Genomic DNA, 19,555 nt, shown 5'->3' with positions numbered 1-19,555 from the left:
GTGAAGCTTACCTACATCTTGCCAGGGGTTTCATTCTCATTCCTATTAGGGATTACATGCTTGTTGCTAGAGGGAGCTACATGCTCATTGCTAGGAGAAATTACATGCTCATTTCTAGGGAGTTACATGCTCATTGCCAAGAGGGGGTGGTCACATGCTAGTTGTCAGGGGGAGGTGGGGTTGCATGCTCATTGCCATGGGGGTTACATGTTCATTGCTTCTTGTGCCTTCTCCCTGGCATCAATGCGTGGTGTCCATTACCCCACACACAGCCCTGCTGCGGGATCGGGGTATATTTAGGGGGCTGCAGCCAGGGCCCCAGTGCAACTTCCCAGGACCCCCCTAGAAGCATCGAAACCTTCTATTTATCTACCCCAGAAGGGCACCGGGGGCAGCTGTCCATAAGTAGGAGAGAGTGCCGGACTGACCATTTTATATATATCTATCAATAATCTCTATCAATCATAGTATCTCATGTATGAAGCCAGGCAGAGAATTGTACTTACAGAACAGCCAACTTTTTGTACAGTGTCAGCTCAAGCACAGCCTCCCTGCCTGAGCTCCTCTATGTGCATGAGCTCCTACATGTCCTGCATCGTTACAGTCCCAGCGGCTGCTGTAGACACAGACAGACTCGCAAGATGATGAAATCATCATCTCGCGAGAGTGTCTGCAGAGCTCCGCAGCAGCGGGGGACGGACTACTGCTGCCGCTGTCATTGCAGACACTGACCCTCTCTCCTGACCTCTACTCCCCTCTTCATACTCGCCGCCCGGCCGCCCACACTCCCGATATATATATATATCCACAGCTGACCGCTCCGGCGCTGTGCAAATAAAATAAAAAAACGGTGTTTGCCTTGACCCAGACTCCCCTGACAGGCTGCGGCTGCTGGGCATTAGAGGGTGCCTGTGCACCCCTGGCACCCCCCGTGCGCACGCCTATGGCCATGCGTGGGGGGTTTCAGGAGGTACCGCAGTATTGCATCGCCCACTCAGAAGGCCCTGCAAGAACATGCAGGCAGCAGCATTTCTGCGCATGTGTATACGCTGGGAATGCAAAATCTGTTCATTGAGTGCACGCTCCCTGCCTTTTGAGAATGGGGGTGGAGAGGGGCGTGGGGTGCCGGCCTGGGCCATTAGCATATGTGAATGCCAAGCGTTTCATTGGTGTTCTCATGAAAACGATGGATGTACACATGCTAATGCGTTCGTGATGCGCACGGGGGGGGGGGGGGGCAGCTGACATAACCGGATGTCAGCTGCCCGCCCTATTCCCTGAAATTCTACACGAATATGTACGAGTGGTCTGGACCACCCTTACATATGTGTGCGCCATCACCATCATTCAATGGTCAGAGACCATCGAAAGATGGGGAGGTTCCCACTGGCATGCAAATGGATGTTTATGTAAAACATCCATTCGCATGCTGTGCGAAGGGGTGTGGGCGTGCCACCATTCGCAGGGCGTGTTCTGGATGACTCGCAAGGGTGTAAATTACTGCCCAAGCGAGTCAATTAGAATAAGGGCCTTAATTGGTACCAAATTCGGGGCCACAGGGCAGAGCTTTTGCATCATTTTGTGTGGGCGACACATACAGCGATACTGTGCCATTTTCTGAACTATTTATTGAAATTAATTAAAATCACTGAATATCAGTGATTTTAATTGATATATATAAGAAAATGACTGAATATCACCCTGTGTGTAGGGCCCATAACTATGCAATGCCTTCAGCAGTACATGCAGGCAATTAAAGTGCCTATGTAATGTTAAAATATCCTAATGAAGGCTGGTGCTTTTTAGATATAATAAAACTATCATTGCATTTCTTCAGCAAGGCAACCCATTATGATTATAGTTATTTAGATTTTTTAAAAATGTCATACTTTACATTCTGTAGATTAAAACTAGAATTAGAGCATATGGGGTCAGAGTTTCTTAAAACAAAGGTTTTTTTTAGGAACTATAGCTGTGCAGTATTTAAGGTTTGTCATTTATAATGTAACCGACATGGTTTCACCTTTTGAACTATAATTGGAATTGTTCCAAAATCCAATGTATCAAAGCAATTATAAAAGGTTACAGAAATGAAGCTTTCAAATATAAGGTTGCTGCGCTTTCACATGTGAAAACTCTGCATGTATATCATAAAATATATTTATTTGAAGTAGTCTGCATGCTAATTTTATTTCTTCAGTAATATTTTTATGGCACCAGCACAAGTCATCCCTGCAAACTAGCTATTATAAGACATGCTTGCCAAGTTCTTTATCTTTTTGATATGCAAATGCTTCTCATGTATTTCTACACTTGTACCAATGCATGCCAGATGTCTTTTTGTTTGAAATGGGGTCACAGTGAAAGAAGCAGCATTAACACAATACCTTATTTATTTTAAATATGGCATACAAATGTTAGACCCTATTTTTTTCCAATGTTTTACAGTTTATACCAACATACTAATGTTCCATATTTTACACTGGTTTTTATTTTATACTGTACGTATAGATCTAGCAATTACCAATGTACATTACTCATTTGGGTGCATTTTGAAAACCGTGTCTCAGGTAATTGCGCACAAAGTTGCTGTAATCCATAACAACCAAGCTTAGTCTAATTGTCATGGGTATGCATTTTGCTACAACAGTTTATAACCAGACACCTGGTTGTTATCAACTGCTCTTATCAGTTACTGTATTTGTGCAACAGTTTTCATTAATATCTAATTTGATGTTTTGCCTATCCATCTTCAGCATTGTAATGTGGTTTTTTTTATGTTGTCCTTGTGCAGATTTCTGATAAGCGAAGTGCAGGATGTTTTCCTGTAAATCCTGCAAGTAACGTGCCTGGTGTTTACGGTTGTAAATGTAGGTATATTGGATACATACTCGCATTATAGATTATTAGAACTTTTATTGTACATACTGTAGCACTTTTATTCACAAAATATCAGTAAATAAATTACAGATAGAGTCAGGTTCATCGTGGCTCAGAAATGGTGCGCTTTTCAATAGCCCAGCGGGAGCTTGGTTTGCCGGGTCGCAGGTGCGACTTGGTGCACCACATGGTGCTACGCATCTGATCCTGTCTACAACTGTAACAACATTTAAATAACACTGGGGCAGATGTATTAAGCCTGGTGAAGAGATAAACTGGAGATAAAGTGGAAGGAGATAACGCACCAGCCAATTAGATTCCAACTGTCATATTTCAAACACAGCTGATTGGCTGGTGCATTATCTCTTCCATGTTATCTCCACTTTATCTCCAGTTTATCTCTTCTCCAGGCTTAATACATCTGCCCCATTGGGCCTTATTTTGGTTCATTCTTTCTGACAAAATCCTTCTTAGATGGACAAAACCATGTGCACTGCAGGGAGGGCAGATGTAACATGTGCAGAGAGAATTAGATTTGGTTGAGTAAATGTTGTTTCTTTGCAGGGTAAATACTGACTGCTTTATTTTTACACTGCAATATAGATCTCACTTTGAAGTAAAACCCCACCCAAATCTAATTCTCTCTGCATATGTTAGATCTGCCCCACCTGCAGTGCACATGGTTTTGCCCATCTAAGAAGGATTTTGTCAGAAAGAATGAACCAAAATAAGGCCCACTGTTACTTTGATCATTATTATTTATCACTAGTTATTTCTATAGCGCACACATATTCTGCAGCGCTTTACAGAGAATATTTGAACATTCACATAAATCCCTGCCCCAGTTGATCTTATAATCTATACTCCCTACCACATGTACATGCACACGCATATATTCTAGGGTTAAAATTGTTTGGAGCCAATTTACTTACCAGTATATTTTTGGATTATGGGGGGAAACCGGAGTACCCGGAGTAAACCAACGCAAGTACGGGAAGAATATACAAATTCCGCACAGTTAGGGCCGTGGTGGGAATCGAACCCATGACCTGTGATGCAGTAATGCTAACCATTACACCATCCGTGATGCCCTGATCATTAGGTTATAACGCCTTCATCCATTAAGAAAAACCGCTTCAGTTAGAACATGTGTATCTCGTTTGTTATCTTCTGTCACATTCTACTATTACAGAAATAAGGTTCATGTTGGGTACTTATAAATGAAGAAGTATGCTTATAAGAGTGTTTTTCTTGTTTTCAAGGTCTTCAGTTAAACTTTACTATGACATGGGGGGATATGCATTACCTTGGCCTTACAGGACTAGAAGTTGTGGGGCTAGATGGTGAAGCACTGCCTCTGAGCTTAAATAGCATATCGGCCTCACCTCCAGATCTCAGCGTGCTTCCTGATTACCAAGATGACAGCAGAACTTTAGATAAGTATGTACAGACTCACAGTAATCCTGATATTCTATAATATTATAGGTGTACTGTAGGTGCATATATCACATTGACACAAGAGTGGCCATGGAGCACAGATTGATTTATTTTATCAAATGTATAGTATAATATATATATATATATATATATATATATATATATATATATATATATATATATATACAGAGAGAGAGAGCGATATAGATAGCTCATAGTTGCCTACCCTCCTGCATTCTGCAGGAGACTCCCTGAAAAAGCAGCAATCTCCCTCTCTTTCTCATTAGTCTAGCAATCTCCCTCATTTCACCTAGCCCACCTTACACTGTTACATTTTTTGGGAAAAAGGAATGAGAGACAGATACAGTTACATTGAATCATCAGCACCATTTCCCAGCACTTTAGCAAGTATAGTAGCTCTTACTAACTGCTTTGGGGCTTATCTACATTTAGATAGAAGTCATTTTAGAAGATTACTCTCAGATGTAGCAGTACACACCCATGCTTCTAGGTGCCACGTTCACAATCTCTTTTCACAATATCTCCATATATGGAACTAGACACGCCCTTTGGGTGGAGCATGACACGCCTACTCAATGGCATATATTCAATGCCGTGGGCGAGCGGTGACTGCGAGCAGGACTTTTTGCTCGCAGTCACCGCTCACCCTGTCAGTATTCAACTGACCCCCCCTCATTCGCAAATTCCCCCTCGCTCTGTTTTTTGAGCGAGGGGGAATTTGCGAATGTGCCTCCAAAAGCTGCGAGAGCCGAGGCTAATTACAGCGAGTTTGCTGCACTAGCTCGCAGTTTAGGGGAATCCTCGCAGTTCTGTGACTGCGAGGATTCCCCCGGAACGTTGCATAGTGCGAGCGGCCGGCGCGGGGGTTAAACTGCGAGGATCACTGGTTTTCTGTGATCCTCGCAGTTTAACCCCCTCGCCGGCCGCTCGCACCGGCATTGAATACTGCACAATGGGGCATTGTGCAAAATTCTACTACCAACTAAAATCTCCCTGAAACTACAAAGAAAAACACATGGTGCAGATGCACACTCCATATTATTAATCAATAATAGAGGCTCTTGGTATATTAATTGGCCAAGAAATATTTGCCCACCAACCAGCTTCACGGTGGCGTCATTTCTGGTGGGTCCCTAATACTAAGTTTGAATCTGGGGCGCGGAACCCCAAAAAGGTTGGCATAGGCCAGTCACCCCAGGGCAGCACACAAGAGAAAAACTAAGCTAAAGGTGTATTAATAAGAAAGTAGCAGAAGCTAGAGGTTAAAAAGTGAAGTGTTAGAAAGTATAATATATTAGTGGGAAATAAATAGTGCTAAATAAATGTTAGGGTGTGCCACCCCGAAAGCAACTCAGCCACACCAACCCAAGGGGAGCCGCGCCCCAAATCCATCCCCAAGACTAGCAATAAATGTCAATTTTAGGTCTTGCCTATATTGTGCCTCCAGTTTGCAGTCTGGCTACCAGGGACCAAGCTGGTAAAATAATATTCAAATCAGGTGGGTGGGGTGCTACTCTAAGTTGAAGGAGTCCCAACCTTCAGGTGTACAGGTGTACACAGTATTAGCTTATTGGAGGGGGGGGGGATCTTAGAATGCACACCCAAGATACATGAGGTGCTATCATGCTGGGACTTGTAGTTCTGCAAAGAAAAATACATGGTGCAGATGCACACTCCATATTATTAATCAATAATAGAGGCTCTTGGTATATTAATTGGCCAAGAAATATTTGCCCACCAACCAGCTTCACGGTGGCGTCATTTCTGAAACTGAAACTAGTTCTCAAAAGTAGGCAAGTATGAGATAGCTTTAGATACAAACTTTCACAATCTAAATTTTCAGTATTATTTAAATACATGTCACTTCATGGCAGAGATGCAACTGAAGCTCTTTTTCCTTAGCCTCAGCAGATTTTCACAGGTACTGAAAAAAATAACAGGTTTATATACCATCAGTAATTAACTGATACTTTTCTTACACTGAAAAGATCTCTAGCAAGTGATCTTCACTTCACACATGGGTGTCAAGATGGTCTGCAGTGCTTTCAAGTACAAGCTACATGTTTCATTTAGCTGGGTGCTGTACAGAGGGGACCCGATGCTGTAGGTTTGCTTGTCATACCCTTGTAGTAATTTCATGTTTATTTGCACACACCATGCTGTTTTCAACGCATTAACCGCAAGAGCCAGATTTGCACACAATTTATGAGCCATGGGGTACATACCAGCATTATACACAAGTGCAGCAGTATATACTGCTGGAGATTCGATGAGTTTTGAAAAGAGATGTGCAGAAAAGGTAGCCAGGGGAGGCACTGCCTCACCTGCCATAGACTTTTTACTCCAGAGTTTTGACTATAAAAATTATTATTAGCTGTGGGTTTGAGTAAGTGCACCCTGCTGTGGCCCCAAATACCTTAGCACTGGTCAGGTTCAGTCTAATGATAGTCCAAAACAGTCACTGCCGCCAACGCATTTCGAGCATCAGGTGCTCTTCTTCTAGGGCAAGGTGAGCACCTGATGCTCGAAATTGGGGATAGCCAGATGCCCTAGCTCAACCAAAATGACTGAGACATTGTTATATGTTATTGCTGGTAATATACTATCATTAGACTACATAAAATGTTCCCTTTCTTATCATCTGACTGCTGGCATTGATACGGTCACAAGGGTACAATACTACATACTGTATCTGGTGGCCCTGCCCAATTATCGTCCTGTTTTGGGGCTCCAGTGTCAAGGAATCCTCCGTGTTATTTCCCCAAGACCTGGATACGTTTTGTAGGAAATTGGCTGCACATATATTAGCAGCAGTTGCATTTTTGATATCTCTTAAATAAAAAAAAACACCTTTCCTCTATTGCTCTCTGCACTAAAATACCAGATCTGGCATGTTGCGGCTATGGAGGAGGCATTCTATTACAGAAGCCATGTCTGAGCCCCCTAGCTCTTTGCATAATGTAAACCCCCATCTTCCTCTATCCTTGTGTATTGTTTCTCTCTTATGACTACAGAAAATGGGGACCTCCCCAACTTGTCTTTTCTTCACTACCTTTGGCGGTGTTTGGTATGCAGTTACCCATATGGTTCTATTTCTACACACACACACACACACACACACACACACACACACACACACTAATAAACACCTATCCCTTTACTCAGTCTCCATATTCACCCTAATTTCTCATGTTTCTGTTATTGTAGCTTATTATTGGCCTTTACACCGAGAAAACAAGACACGGTTATCAGTTACTGCCTATATGGATTCAATTCTCATGTCTCTGAAATGTTTGTTTATATATTTGACCTGATCGCTATTTTTTATGCGTTATATTTTCCTTTTTTTTTCTTTCCTGTTTATTCCAATTTATTCCTGTCTGGTTCTTGACTGACTGATTAAAAGAAAGAATTTTCTAAAAAAAAAAAAAAAAAAGCATGCATCATCATCATCATCAGCAGCATCATCATATTGCTGCTTCATCTTGATCCACTTAACCACATATTAGTCTTCATGCTGACATGTTTGTTTTTAGTTGCATATATTTTACTATCTGCACATTTTACACAATGTGCAAGATATTATATATTTAATTATACATTAAGTATACATTTGATCAGCACTTTTTTTTTAAATAGTATTGGAATATGAGATAGAAAAAATAGCACTGTAGTTCTAACGTAGCCCTTTTTTTCCTAGGCTTATTGATGGTGTGAACATAACCAGTGAAGACTCGAACATGTGGCTCATCCCATTTACCTGTGGAGAAAATCACACAATCACAATCAATTTTGATGATACTAAACCTATTGCAGGACTTAGGTTTTGGAATTACAATAAGTCTCCTGAGGACACATATAGAGGGGTAATGTTTTTTTTTCTTCACATTTGGCTTTATAAATGAATAAAGTTAAACTTTGAAAGGTCTGCTGAAGATATAAGTACAAACATCATGCAGCGTTAAAGATGTAGCTTTTTGGAGAGAGCAAAATAGCAATTATGGGACATTAATTAAACTAATTGGGTCGTGATCTACCAAAGTGAAATTATATTTCTGCGGTAAGTGAAAAATATTTTACACTTTTTTGTTTATTTTACATTCACGATAAATTACAGGTTCAATCCCTCTAAGATTTCTAGTTTTGTTTTCAGCTACTAATGGTCAGGTAATTAGATGAACAAAGATGATCTTAGTGCACTGCCAAATAACACTTACAGTATGTGTTTTTTTTACATAAATTTTACATTCAGGGGGGAATTCAGTTAGCCACTGTAATTTACTACAGGCTTATTGACCACCTGAGGCAATCCCATTAGACCCAAAGCATCGCCGCTGGCAAAACTTTTTTCGAGACCACGGCAGGCTCAAATAAATAGGCTGTTTTTGCAAGTTGGTCAGTGAAATTACGTCTTTGAACTTATAATGGGCTCTATGTGTTTTCGCAAAAAAAAAAAAAAAAGAAATAATTTTGGGTGCAAAACACAGCCTCTAATTGGCGTCTTTTTTTTTAATTATCAACACTCATTGAATTCCCCCCTAAATATGTTAAGTGCAAGAAACTGCAGAGACAGAGATAGGTCTGCTATAGAAAATCTGAATTCTGTCTAAAAAAAAAAGAAACTTGTAAAACTTTATTATCTAAAGTATGAAGGTGATTGTTAGAAAATTCTCGTCTTTTTAAGTGTTTTCATTCTCTACTTCAATTAGCGAGAGGGTTTGTCATATCTTGGCCCTGCTCATTAGAGGTAATCTAGAGAGAAAACTTTGAGTGTGGGTCACTATAGAGACAGCAGTAAGTGTGTAATAGAAACATAGATTTATGGCCCATTACATAGATACATTTGATGGCCCATTTAGTCTGCCCTTTTTTTTAACCATTTGTTTTACCCCTCCTGGTGTGTCTATCCTGTTTCATAATTTTACGTAATCTGCAAAAATGCATATTTTCTCTACACTGCCATTTGCAATGTCAGCAATAAAGCATTCCATATACAGTACTACAACTTTTTGTTTCTATCCTGCAACCAAGAATTCAACCATCTAATCTCATACTTTCAAGTTTATTTAGAAGTCTACGATGTGGAACAGTGTCAAAAACCTTGCTAAAGTCCATATAAGCTATATCTATGGCCCTTCCTTTATCTATTACTTTAGTCACCCAGTGAAAAAGTCAGTAAGGTTTGTTTGATATGATCTCCCCCGAGTAAATCCATGCTGTTTAGGATTGCTGGATGTAAGATCATCTACAATTCTTTCTTTTAAGAGTATTTCCATCAATTTCCCTACTTCTGATACGAGTCTCACTAGTCGGTAGTTGTTTGTGTCTTCCTTGCTTTCACTTTTGTGCAGTGGTAAAACATTTGCACTTTTCTAGTACTCTGGAATTACTTGTTGAATAATTCTGTTAATGGTGCTACCAGTACCCCTTTAAACTTTGTAAGTAATCTTGATTGTATCCCATCTGGCCTCATTGATTTATCCATTTTTAGTTTTGAAACTGCTGTTAGGATCTTCTCCTCTGTAAATGTACTTATTTCATTTTTCAGAATATTCCTGCCACTGTGGCCCCTTTCCCCCTTTTTTACAGTAGTGAATACTGAGCAAAAATTATTATCAAAATGATCTGCTATTACATAGTCTCTAACAACACTTAAGGTGCCCTTAAGGGGGCAGGGACACATGCGATCCGTTGTGATGGATCGCATGCGTCCCTGCTTTCTGCCCGCCTCACCACCTTGAGGAACGGGTGGTCGGACGGCCTGCCAGTCCGACCACCTGGTTGAGTCCGATGCGCATGGGACCGCGCATCGGACCCGACAGCATGTCAGGAAGAGGCTATTTGGTCCGATTTAACAGACCGATTGGTCACAATCGGACGAAATCAGACCAAATCGCCTCGATGTATGGGGGCCTTTAGTCTTAGTCCCACTTAGTCTTATTTTTCCACCTTTTGTTTTTATCTTTTCATTTATATACCTAAAAAAAAGTTTTTCCACCTGTACCCAGTGGCTGGGCTATTTTCTCCTCAGCCTGTGCCTTTGCACATCTGATTACCTTCTTAGTCTCCTTTTGTCTAACAAGATCTCTTTCATTTCAATACATTTTTGCTTTCACAATATTTGCTACAGTACTTCTTTTGTAAACCACACTGGCTTCTTTTTCCTTGTGCTTTTCCTAACCCTTTTGATACAAAGTTCTGTTGCCTTTAGTATTTACCTTGTTTATTTTTCCACGTCTCCTGCACTCCTTTTGAGTTCCTCCACTCTGCCAAAGCATCACTTATACCGTTTTCAGACCGCAAATGCCGGGTCACACCCAGGAATAGGACACGGGTCCCATCCCCAGAGCGACACGCCATTTGCGGTCTGAAAGCTCTGTGTCCGACCAGGCTTATTGTCGGGTCATAAAGGACGGAGCTGAGCGGCGGCGTATCACCGGGGGCTTGGGAGGAGGCAGCACTTGGAGCTGACAGTTCTGCCTCCACCATACTGTGAACGGGATCCGGGTCGCTCGACCCAGGCACCCGTTAACACTGCACTTGACATGGGTCAGAGCCGTGTTCTACCCTGGTTATTACCAGGGTTGAACTCCTGTGTTGCTGGACCAGAGGTGGCCCTTTCAGACCGCACCTCGACCCGTGTTGGGGCCAAAAAGACACGGCAATAACCCAGGTCTAGAGTGCGGTCTGAAAGCGGTATTACACATCTACTCACCCTGCAAAATTAGCCTTCTTAAAATCTAGCACCTTTGTTTTTGTATGGGATGAGTCAGTTTCTGTCTTTATTCTGAACAAGGTATTATATGGAGGTCAATCGCTGAAGACTGTAAGATATACGAATCCCGTGTAATCAGAATGCCCCCTGTTTATTTATTCATATTGGATATCTACCCAAATCACAAATTCAGGGGTGTGCTACCACAGGCAAAAAGTAATAGGAATTTCTAAACAGGACAGAACAAAGTTTGTCTTGGTTTGGTGCACCAAATGGAAGAAAAAAAATTGAATAAAATGTAAAGGTGCACATATACTTGTTCAATTTGGCCTGATTCCGACAGATCAGGCGAGAAATTGGACCAAATCGAATGTGTATGACATGCCATGCTACCAAATGCGCATTTGCCATCCGTGCGCATCGAATTGGCCCCTATAGATTGAACCTGCTTTTTAGCACCCACAATGTCTTAGTTCGATCCGTAGGTGTGTGCCAGCGGTGAAGCACCTCTGGTACACAGCTATGTGAAGGGGGCCTGCAGTGTATGGTCCGTGCTGTGGGTGCAGCGTCGCACTTCGGCGGCCAGTCCGCAGTGTTCGGGAAGTGTATCTTTTGAATTTATGGTACTTATGTATTATCTGGACTCCCATGTTAAATGCACCCCATTTTTTCATACCCCTACTATCCAACTACGCATGGAGTTGATTTTATATAGTGTGGCGAGCGCAGCGAGCCACCGTACCAGAAGCGTGGTGAGCGCAGCGAGCCCCACGAGGGGACGCGGTCTCATAACAAAAGTCCAGATATTACATAAGTACCAAATTTATTTTTAAATTATGCTGCCGCTCAGCGCTTCCCGGTCACTGCGGAATGTCCACCCTACTGCGATGCTGCACCCACAGCCCCTAGGTGCTTCACGCTGCTGGAATTATTGCATAGAAGAAGTAAAAATTCTGTCGCTGGCATTCCGACTAGCAGCCAGAAGACTGGTGTCGGAATGCCAACATTTATACCGATGCCAGAATCCCAACTTCTGGCATCTCATCTGCTGGCATCCTGATCATAAGTATGCGGGGCAGGTTAGCGTTAGGTACTAGGGTGGGAAATTTTAGGCATTAGTGGGGAACTTAAGGTCCATACACACTGAGCGATTTTTGCTCTTTTGATTTTACCGGGGTGGATGACTTTCCATAGCAAGAAGCTATGGAAAGCTGTCCACCCTGTAGCTCATCTGCTCAGTGGCGGAACTCCCGGAGGCAATGGAGTCATCTGCCGCCGGGCGCTAGCCTTAAAGGGGGCACTGTCTTCATTGCCTCCTGATGTTCCGTTTTCACAACCGGGCAGGAGACTCTGCAGTTAGCGCCCCGGACCCAACACCTAATTATAGACTGAGCTGGGGCCCCGCTCGTTAGATGTGCAGGGGCTCCAGGCTCACTGCTAGGCGATCATTCCGTATGCACTCAGCGCAGTGCATACTGAATGAGCTACCAGGCACAGAAGAGGGCGGGGGCAGGGGGGCGAAGGTCCATCCCTGTAGCAGGGTCACGGGCTTCCTGCTGCCCGGGACTAGGGACGCACGGGAGCTGCTGCTGACTCCCTCCTGCTGCTACCACCCGTGGTTACCACGACGACAGCCAACCAGGGGCTGCTGCCACCACCGGTACTTACACTGCTGTCCGCAGTGTGCGTACAAGCCAAAACCATGCAGCTTCCTTGTGCTGCTGGATGGGAGCAGCCCCATAGCGTCGTGACTCCTAGAGGTCAGTACCGGCACCGGGCACCCCGTCTCCTTTTGTTATCCTCGCTCCCGCTGTGCTGCTGACTGCAGAGCAGCCAACTAGTAGCGGAGGCTCCGCCCCCTCCCACAGACCATGGCTCCCTTTAAAAATCTGTGGTGGTCCAAAGCCTCTGCCCGGCTCAGTGAATCTTTAAGCAGCCTGCGCCAAACGTTCGGAGCGCAAAGCCATCTGTCCCACCAGAGAAGTGGGGTCAGTATGATTGATCAGCTTTTGTCATTGCCGCTAATCCAGCCTCAGAACCTTGCTGGTATGAGATCTGCGCATGGCTGAACTGCTCCTCTGTCGATGCGACTGCAACATTGGGCCTGGAGATGAGACATCACATGTACTGTAATATGTATAAGGGGCTCTACTGTGACCTTTATGTGTATAACTGGCACTACTGTGGGGGTTGTGTGTGTATAAGTGGCACTAGTTGGCAGTCTTATGTATAAGTGGCAATACTGTGGGCTTTATTTGTATAACCAGCACTGCTGCGGGCATTATGTATATAAGTGGCACTACTGGGCTCTTATGTTCATAACCATCACTACTCCGGGCATTATGTGTATAAGCAGCACTATTGGGGGTGTTGTGTATAAGCTTCACTACTGCGGGCGTTATGTGTGCAAGCAGTACTTTACTGTGGTGGGCATTCTTTGTATTAAATGGCATTGCTGTTGTGAATATTTTGTGTATAAGCAGCACTACTGTGGGCATTGTGTGTGAGCGGTACTACCACTCTTATGGGCATTGTGTGTGCAAGCTGCACTGATACTGTTGTGGGCATTTTGTGTGCAAACACAACCAAGCTGAGCTTTCGGGTCCACCCCTCCCTCCACCTAGGGGCAGCCTGACCCTTAAATCTGGCCCTTAAATATATCCCTATAGATTGTAAGCTTGCAGCAGGGCCCTCCTACCTCCAAGTCTGTCTGTTGTTACCCAGTTTGTTTTATCACTGTCTACTATTGTAAAGCGCAACGGAATCTGCTGCGCTATATAATACACTGTAAATAAATAAATATACATATATATATATATATATATATATATATATAATCTATCCCTGTCCCTATGTTCCTGCTGCCACTCTCCCCTACATTGCTGACCCTCTCCCCACTGTCCCTTTCCCTGTCACTATGGGGGGTATTCAATCCCGGGTTCCCTCTGTCAGAACCCTGCCCCCTTTTCTGTCCACTCGCCAGTTTATCAGCAGGCGGAATTCAGTGTTCCATCTGTCGAGCGACAAAAACGGTGCGTGTCAGCAAAAACGGCCGTGGTTTGTTGAGATCTGGCCGTGAACTCAACAATCCACATAGGTTTTTTGGCAAAACGGACCCGACTGGTTTTAAAGGTGGGTCCATTCTGTCGGGCTGCCACTTCAACGCTGTAGGAAACTGCCTACAATGCTGTCAATGACACAGCTATTTCCCTTGTCGGAAATAGTGGCATGGATTAAATACCCCCCTATTTCCCTCTCTCGGTCCCTGCTGTCCCTATCTGTGTGTCCCTGCTGTACCTCTCCTTGGCCTACCTCTCCCTGTCATTGTGTCCCTGCTGTCTCTCTCGGTCCCTGCTGTCCCTCTCTTGGTCCCTGCAGTCACTGTCCCTGCTGTCCCTCTCTTGGTCCCTGCAGTCACTGTCCCTGCTGTCACTCTCTCTGACCCTGACCACAGCCTCCTCAGCACTGTCGCAGATTACAGCCTTCTCCACACCGCCGTTTCAGCTGACCTCAGCCTCCTGTGCGCCACTGCCAACCACAGCCTCCTCCACACCACTGCCGCTGACCATAGCCTCCTCTGCACAAAGGTTGCCACCAACAACGGTCTTCTCTGCCTAAGGTAAGTGCTTCCTTTGTCTCTCCCACTTATGTGTCCCTGTCATCACTCTCTCTGTCATCACTTTCTCTGCCCCTGTTGTCATTCTCCATGCTGTCCTTCCCTCTGTCTCTCTGTCACTCTCCTCATCTATTTGTCACTCTCCCCATCTCTCTGTCCCTGCTGTCACTCACTCTGTCCCTGCCGTCACTCACTCTGTCCCTGCCGTCACTCACTCTGTCCCTGCCGTCCCTCACTCTCCCTGTCCCTGCCATCCCTCACTCTCCCTGTCTCTGCCATCCCTCACTCTCCCTGCCATTCCTCAGTCTCCCTGTCCCTGCCATCCCTCACTCTTCCTGTCTCTGCCATCCCTCACTCTACCCGTTTCTCTGTCACCCTCTGTACCTGCTGTTCCTCTGTTGTCCCTGTCCCTCTCTCTATACATATGTCCCTGTCCGTCTCTCCTCTATACATATGTCCCTGCTGTCCCTCTCTCTATCCCTGAATTTTGTATCCTACTGTGTAGCATAATGTGAATTTTGGCTCATTCCATGAGAATTATGCATAATTCTATGTGGCATCATGTTGAATTTTGGCTTTTTTTGTGTAGCATATTGTGAATTTTGACTCATTCCGTGTAGCATAATGTGAATTTTGGCCCATTCCATGTGGCATACTGTTTTGGGGGTATATGGTGTGGTACATTAAACCTAAGTACACACCCCTTTTGAGTGGCCACACCCCCTTTCCTGGATCACACGTGCCTTAGGCGCGTGCAGAGAAAAGGCTTAAGTTATCCATGCCATGTGTGTGTGTGTGTGTGTGTATGTGTGTGTATGTGTGTATATATATATATATATATATATATATATATATATATATATATGTGTATATATATATATGTGTATATATATATATATATATATATAATGTGTGTATTCATAACAATAAGTCAGCTCCAAATCAGGTATGGGGAGGGGGCACCAACATGTATCTTGCCTCCGGGCGACTGGGATGAACTTACGCCACTGCATCTGCTGTTTGCCAGTAGATGATCGGCAGCCGCCAGCGATGATGCGGGAGCGCGCATCAGCGCTCACCACTCATCGCTGGCCTGTACACACTGGGTGGCTTTTGAGCTAAAAGCAGCTCAAATGCCCAAACTGAGCTGCTTTCAGCTCAAAATTGCCCGATGTGTATGAGCTTTTAGGGTTAGACTGCAGAAGGGAAAGTTATGGTTAGGCTGCAGGGAGGTAGGGTTAGGGTTAGCCACTTAGGAGAGGGTTAGGTTTGGCTGCAGTGTAGGAGGGTAGGAAGCAACAGCAGGAAGCATTAGGCTGCTATAGGAGAGTTAGGCTGTAGGAAGGGAGGGGTAGGAGGTGGCATGAGGAAGGCAAGTTTACATATTGGACCCCTGTCGGTATTCCTGCTACCATGATGCCAGTGTATTCTGATCACCAGCATCCCGTCCGTCTGTCATCTGTATGTATTCCATTATATCCTATATAATAAAAGGCTAACGCTGCTCCTTGCCTCTATGTGGGGAACTCAATTGTTTTGTGTGCTGTCAGACAGTAAATGAGATAGTGGTGCCCTGTTCCAATGCTCAAAGCCACTGCTGTTGACATTCCTGTTATCTTGTTTCATCATTTTTACTGACTGGTAACTACAGTAGTTTACTTTTTTCATAATATGGATACTTATTAATAATTATTTTTCTTAGTTCTTCTAATGTCTTAAAATGAGTGTCTTAACAAAATGAATCTATGGTATCTGTGTCACAACATCTCAAAGATAGGGAACTACTGTACCAATAGAGTCTTCACATAAATCCTAATGGCCTTTAAATTGTACATCCCAAAGGTATCGATATAGAGTTTTTTCAACCTTGCTGTGTATTATTATGTACTCATGTGTATCTGTAAAAAAGCATTCTGCAAAAGTGCTTATCTGTTCAAGTTCCCCTAGGGTTTTTCTTAAGTGGCTGCCATTTTCCTTTTGATATGGAGTGATGAGATACTTGCCTAGGGTGTGAGATGTCTCTCTTGATGTTAAATTCCTTTTTGCATCACATTAAGTATATGGTAGTATTAAAGATCCCTGCTTCTGCACCCCACAGATCCCCCTAACACAGTGCTGTGTTTTTCAAGAAGAATTTTCTGTGCCAATAGCTGTATTTTCATACAGATCGTAATCACTACACTACTTACTAGTTCCTGTAGATTTTTCAGATCTGTATGACAGCAACACTTTCAGCAGTGTGTGTTTCTCTAAATAAAATACACCTGTTTCCAATTGATGTTACCTTTTATACTATGTATTATTTTATTTCATTTATTTATTGTGTATGTAATTTCTGAACAAGTTTGGTCTGACATTACTATGTCCATCTCAAAGGCATCTATCTCAGCCGTGGTTAAGTAAAATGCCTATAACATTTTTTTACAGGTGGTATTTGGTCTCTACTAGCTTACAAAAAATGTCCCCCTCAGTGCTGGAGAAGCTGTGTCCTATTGGGCTCCTTTAGCCATATATGGTGGACATAGCGCAGTGGTCAGTGTCCCTATAGTTAAGGATCCTTGGTCTTTTCCTTTGGGTTTGCCAATCACATTATTAGACATAACTACAAGTAAATTAGTAGTCCAAATACTAATTGCAGCCAGATGCCTAGTTGCATTACACTGGATTGGGTGTATTTACTAAGATGTGAGTTCTAATGAAAATGGGATGTTGCTACGGGCAACTAATCAGATTATATCTATTATCTTCTAGATTGAAAGTGTTAAATAAATAAGTAGATTCTGATTCCTACAGATTTGGGACTTGTGGTTTTGTTTCCAAAATCTCTATTATGGTTACTATTCGCCCTGTGGACTCATCTCTTCTGTTCTGATCTCATCTACATTATGATGGTATCATTTGTAATTTCCCATGCATCTTGTTATGCTCACCATACCTCAATGTCTCATATACTCTCCCAGTCTTTTTAGGATGCAGTACCAGTGTCCCCTTCACATTTTTCTTTTCTTTCACTGATTCCTTTCTTACTACTTTTCAATAGTAAATGTGTCTAAATTACTCCCTATACTGGCTGTGTTATTATATTGCTCCATTTCATATGTCTTCTTGGTATCATTGCTGTATGTTCCAGATGAGTGCTTATTTCCATATCATCTGCTAAACCCATCTGGATGTTTGGTATTTACAAATCTTGTATTTGAAGAAAAAAAGGGGGGGGGGGGGGTTTCTGGTTGCCAATTATAACAGCACTGGTATATAATGTGATCAATAGAGCTGCCACCAAATCATGCAATGTAAGGGACAGAGAAGAGCTGCTGCACATGCCTACAAGCTTCTTCTACCATATTTACTGTATATGTGGATCTGAGCCAACAAACCTCACAATGGAACAGAGAGTAGTTGCCAGGAAGAAGAGACAGGAGCCTTACCATGAAATGGGAGATTTGGGAAATTAGTGCAGTACTGGTTGTTATCTTTGTGTGTTTATTTATTATGATATGTTTAACGTTTTCCTGACCACTAATCATATTTATTATATATATTTCATGTTTAAAACAGTCTATACTGTAGACCATCTGTACTGTTAAATATTGATACTGTATTCCATACAGTATCCATTGTATAAAAAGACCAATTTTCAGGGCTGTTACCGCTCCCACAAACTCCCATATTTACTACACTGTGCTGCTGAGTGGAAGATTTTGGATTACATTTGAAAACATCTTTCTAAAAATCCTACGTTTGCCACTGGTTATTAATTGTGAATTTGTACCTATGCTTGAATTACAAAAGGCACTCTAATCTTTGTTTCCTGATCCAGTTGTAGGAGTCATCTTGAACCAATTACATATGGGTAGCATGTATTACTGAAGCACCTACTTGTTGTGGTCATTAGCTGGTTTCTCCTGACTTTGGTTGAAGACATTAGTGTAGAGTTGAGCCAGGGTACTGATGTGGGTGTTGCCAGTGAAGGGTTATACCTGATGTTGTTATGTGGCACCAATGGACTCGGTTATCATTGTGGAAAACCTATTTACACCTTCTCTACTCTCCTTCCTTCTACTCTTTCCCTACCAATATTAGTGCCCATTAAACCAAGAGGTGTGATAGAGGTGTAAATCTTATCACCTTGGTGGAATAAAGCAGATTATTTACTAAGAGTAATATATTTTGTTTAAATATAGCTGATTATATGTGCTATTGCACATAAAAGTTAGTGATTTATATATCCAGTCACACAGAATGTACAGATATATGACTGCTTGGGTTAATCAAGCCCCCATGTCTCTTAAAGAAGTTCATGTTGATTGAAGTATCTGGCATGTGACATCCTCATCCTGTTTGATACATTTTGTGGAAGGGAAATTGTCCACACACTGTCATGGTGAGGCAGTGTCTTCCCACTGGCACCATTAATTCTGGAGTTTTAGCTTTAAAGGTGGCCATACACATGCTGATTTATCTTGTTGTAACAAAAACATGGTTATGGATGAGAGCAAATGATAGTTGACCATTTGCTTGGAAATGCTGGAAAACTGACAAACTGTCACTCATCCATAACCATGTTTTTGTTCCAACCAACCAGATCTGAAGATAAATCTTACTAGTGTATGGGCACCTTTAGTCTCCTGCCTCTAAAGTACAGTAACTGCCAGTAGACCTGCTCTGTAGTCTAGTACACCCTCAAAGCTAAAATCAGCCATACTACAGTACTTCAATATGTTTGCTCTCTCACCACTTAGACTCCCATTCTCCAGTATGTTACTTTTTCCCCAGGTGGGATCCCTGGTGCTGCTTTTCTGTAGCTGTTGGATGGGGCCGAAGGCCCTTTGTCAACATATCATTTATAATTTAACGGTTAAGGCACTTGCAACTAAACTATATTA

General features: G+C 42.9%; 1 protein-coding gene across 1 annotated transcript in view; it reads left to right on the top strand.

The window, feature by feature from the left end:
- The window catches only part of KATNIP (katanin interacting protein), a 131,326-nt gene that overhangs the window by 82,729 nt on the left and 29,042 nt on the right, over window positions 1–19,555 (top strand). Inside the window, exons 18-20 of the mRNA XM_083153410.1 lie at window positions 2,795–2,870; window positions 4,143–4,320; window positions 8,039–8,204. Coding sequence (XP_083009536.1) covers window positions 2,795–2,870; window positions 4,143–4,320; window positions 8,039–8,204 — 420 coding nt within the window. The remainder of the gene's footprint in view (window positions 1–2,794; window positions 2,871–4,142; window positions 4,321–8,038; window positions 8,205–19,555) is intronic.

This window comes from Crinia signifera, chromosome 7, assembly GCF_055691185.1.
Source record: "Crinia signifera chromosome 7, ASM5569118v1, whole genome shotgun sequence".
Lineage (NCBI taxonomy): Eukaryota > Metazoa > Chordata > Amphibia > Anura > Myobatrachidae > Crinia > Crinia signifera.
This window is presented reverse-complemented; position numbering and strand designations above follow the sequence as displayed.